The sequence below is a fragment of the Parasteatoda tepidariorum genome, chromosome 3, assembly GCF_982258835.1.
Source record: "Parasteatoda tepidariorum strain Cologne lab strain chromosome 3, Ptep-v5.0, whole genome shotgun sequence".
NCBI lineage: Eukaryota > Metazoa > Arthropoda > Arachnida > Araneae > Theridiidae > Parasteatoda > Parasteatoda tepidariorum.
Genome location: NC_141757.1, coordinates 36,595,253 through 36,598,974, shown reverse-complemented (window position 1 = coordinate 36,598,974; position 3,722 = coordinate 36,595,253). Strand labels below are relative to the sequence as shown.

Below are 3,722 nucleotides of genomic sequence, written 5' to 3'. Positions count from 1 at the left end.
TTTTTATCTCTTTCCCTTGGAAATTGTTCCTTCACAAAACAATATGACTTTACATAAACAGTAGATGGCAGACTGATCAAATTTAGTTTGGTATAGCAGCTAAGAGAAGAAGTGATTCTGTTTTCAGTTGGAATTCATTCTGCAGTGAATGGACACATGGCTCATAAATTCTAGATCAATATTTTTACTGTATGCCATTCCCACATTTATTATAAAATTAATAAAAGATGTTTGTTTTTCTTTTGTTAAATTGATAAAAATGTGTTTCCAATAATATTTAGTATTTGAGAATGTAACTAAGCTTAATGATTTTTTAATTAAATAGTTCATGGAAGAAACTATTTCCTCATTTTTACACATGAGGAATGAATGATTGATACTTATACAATAAAACGAGTTAATAGTTCAAGAAATAAAGTACCTGCAGACCAAACTTTGAAATTTTTAAAGAATGATCGATGTAAAGTTTAATGTGCATGGAAATTTCTTCTTCTTCATTGGCTTGACAGCCTAGGATGGGCCCTTGCCTTCCGCAGAGTTGAACTCCAGGCTCTTCTACACTTGGCCATAGACATCCAATTTGTGACTTTTAGAATATTTAAATCACTTTCGAGGCAGTCGAGCCATCTAAGTCTAGGTCTTCCTCTTTTTCGAGTGCCTAATGGTCTTTCAGAGAAGATCTTTTTTGTAAGATCTTTTGAAGATCGGTTATTATCCATTCTTGATAGGTGTCCTGCCCATTTGATTCTCTGAATTGCAATATATTTGACTATGCCTGGTTCTTTAAATAGTATGTAAAGTTCGGAGTTAGTTCTTCTTCTCCAGATATTGTTACATTTAAGGCCACCAAATATGCTTCTAAAAATTTTTCTTTCAAACACAGAAATAATGTGCTTTACTTTTTCTGTCATTGTCCAAGTCTCAGTAGAGTAAGTAAGAATGGGTCTTATCAAACTTTTGTATATCAGAATCTTTGTTTTTCTGCTGATGAAGTTAGATTTCAGATACTTTTTAAGGCCGAAAAAACATCAATTAGCTGCTGTGACTCTACTACGGATCTCAGGCAGGATGTCGTTAAGACTATTGACTTCAGATCCCAAGTATTTAAAATTGTTCACGGTTTCAAATTTATAATCCCCAATTACAAGATAAGGGCAGGTATAATTGGTACAGGTCATATACTTAGTTTTGTCCTGGTTGATTACAAGATGCATTCTGCAGGCTGCGGCCTCAAGTGAGCATGGAAATTTCATTTGAAACAAATATTCTATAGAATTTCTTTACATACAAATATTATAAGTTTCAGTATTTGAAGACAACAGTTATAAATCTTTTACTCTAAACTTAGAAAATGAATAAAAGGAAAACAAAAAAGCTCATTAATAAAATTTAGGTTGACTTGATATGCTGCATATTTCCGGCTGATCTCCATTGACAAAATGCAACTCTCTCCTGCGTTAGATATTAAGCATCGGTATAACCAAAATATAACTCTAAACTATTAAACTCCTTGCATAAATTAATGAGTATAAAACAAAAATATAGAAAAGTTTGTTTAGGTAAACTGTTTTCTTTTAACATTTCACTTTTGCCTAACTTCCCTCGGTTTGTTTCAGCATTTTATCGTTCACACAGGAAATATCTAAATGGAAACAGTTTACACACATATTTGAAAGGCATATTAGACGTTTCCCGTTTCATGCTTATAATTTTTCACTCGCTGGATATTTCAAATAGTTGTAGCCGATGCAAAAAAGAAAATTTATCGGCTTGAGGAAAACATATCTAAATGAGCATTAGTGTTTTAAATAAAACAGGGTAGCCACACAAAAAATACAACAAAAAAAAAAGCTTCAGTAGCACATAAAATTTAAAAATTAAGAAGTATAGAAAAATATAAATGAACAGTAAGATTAAGAAAATTATTATACACCATTATACTTTTTTCTTGCTAACTGTAAACTTACCCACGTTTGCCTTCCAATGAGGTGCACCTGGTTCGAATCCCAGCGATGACTGGTCGATACAAATTTCGCACCCGGCTAGCACCGATCACAGTGCTGACGTAAAATATCCTCAGGGGTAGACAGATCATGGATTACAGTCCCCTTGACATCAGGCTAACCATGGAAGGTTTTCTCCATGTAACACAAATGTGGGTTAGTTCTATCAAAAAGTCTTTCACAAAGGTAAACTTCTCCCAAAACTTTCTCCCTTGTTTTCTGGATTGGGTTCAAAATTAGAAGGCTACAGAGTTGAACATTAGTAGTCGTAAACCCAAAATTACGTCGGCCGTTTAACGACGGTTATAAAATAAAACAAATCCATGCAATTTCATCAATGGACCTTCATTAAAAATAGATATGCTCAGGTCTAGAGCAGTTTTGAAGGTTGGATTCCAGAGTTCTTGTGGTACAGATAGATTAAACATAGGACTAAGTACTTTTCTGTAATTACTATATCACTTTTACAATTTTCAAAATACTTTCTCATTTAGCATCTCACTTAGTAATTCTAGAGGATAACTGATCTATTTAAAATAAATTTTTTAGTTGGACTCAGAATTAAAATACAAAACAAAAGCTTAGAATTTTTTTTATCATAAATCTTAGTTTCTGGAAACTTTTGTTTTTCTTTGTTTTTTAAGAACATGGGGATGGTATATTTCTGATCATTTTATAAAATTTTTTTTTTGTAATTTCAATCACAGCAAAATCATCCAAATCTTAGAACAATAATTAGAACTAAAAAGTGAAAAATCTATTATGAATTTAAGAATTATTTTCATATTTTTTTAACTTTTATATTCTAACCTGATTATGAGAAAAGTAACATGAGGGTATAAATACTGATTGTAACAAAATTAATTATCCAAACTGCAAAAAGGGAAAGGGACCTTAACTATTGGATTTTCATGTATTAAGACTCAATCTTAATGGTTTAAGAGCCTTACTTTAAATATGCTCATTAATTATTGCAGATGAAACATTAAGTTACAAAATCAGACACAAAAAGTGTCTCAATAAACATACATTCTTTTCAACAAATTTGGATTCTTGACACTTAAAATAAAGAGGGTAGCCACAATGTGGGAAGTATGGTCCCATTGTTGGACTAGGAGAGCAGTTGAAAGCTTGGACCTATTAAAGTCAATTTAATTTTTTGCGTAATTTGCCATAGTTTGAAAACTATTAAAGGAAATTTAAATATTTTTACAAAAATTTATAAAATTTGTTAAATTAAAAATAATTACATGCAAATTTTTTAAAATTAATTTTATTATATTTTTTGCATTAGTAGTTAAAAAAATTTTTAATTGTAGGGCATACAAATTTAAATTTTTATTGAAGAATGAAGAATTTTATGAGGCAAAATACAACATTTGAAAACAAACAGTCAAGTAGTTTCTGAGTTTCCAATTTTAAAAAAAGTAGTATATTTAATACAGATACAGACTGTAACAAAAACTATTTGACCGATTTGTGCATTGCACACTTTTATCACCATAAAATGTAATATGTGGTGTTAATTTATAAAAGTAATAAATCTATATTATTTCAAAAAGGTGGAAAATAATAATAATAAAAAACATTTTCAACTCTCATAAAAAAATATTTGTTATTATTTGACTTGTAAAAAACTATTTAATTTCAAAAGAGAACCAACAAAATTTATATTTTAGATATTCAAGAAAAAGAAGTATCAAATTAGAAATAAAGCAA

General features: G+C 29.9%; 1 protein-coding gene across 1 annotated transcript; it reads right to left on the bottom strand.

Moving 5' to 3' along the window:
- Positions 1–494: 494 nt before the first annotated feature.
- Positions 495–911, bottom strand: LOC147813740 (uncharacterized). Its single transcript, XM_087160070.1, has one exon. The coding sequence runs from the start codon at positions 909–911 to the stop codon at positions 495–497; it is 417 nt and encodes a 138-aa protein (XP_087016196.1).
- Positions 912–3,722: the final 2,811 nt, after the last annotated feature.

Excerpts from the sequence above, each read along its gene's own strand:
- LOC147813740 (XM_087160070.1), bottom strand. The coding sequence starts at position 911 with ATGACAGAAAAAGTAAAGCACATTATTTCTGTGTTTGAAAGAAAAATT.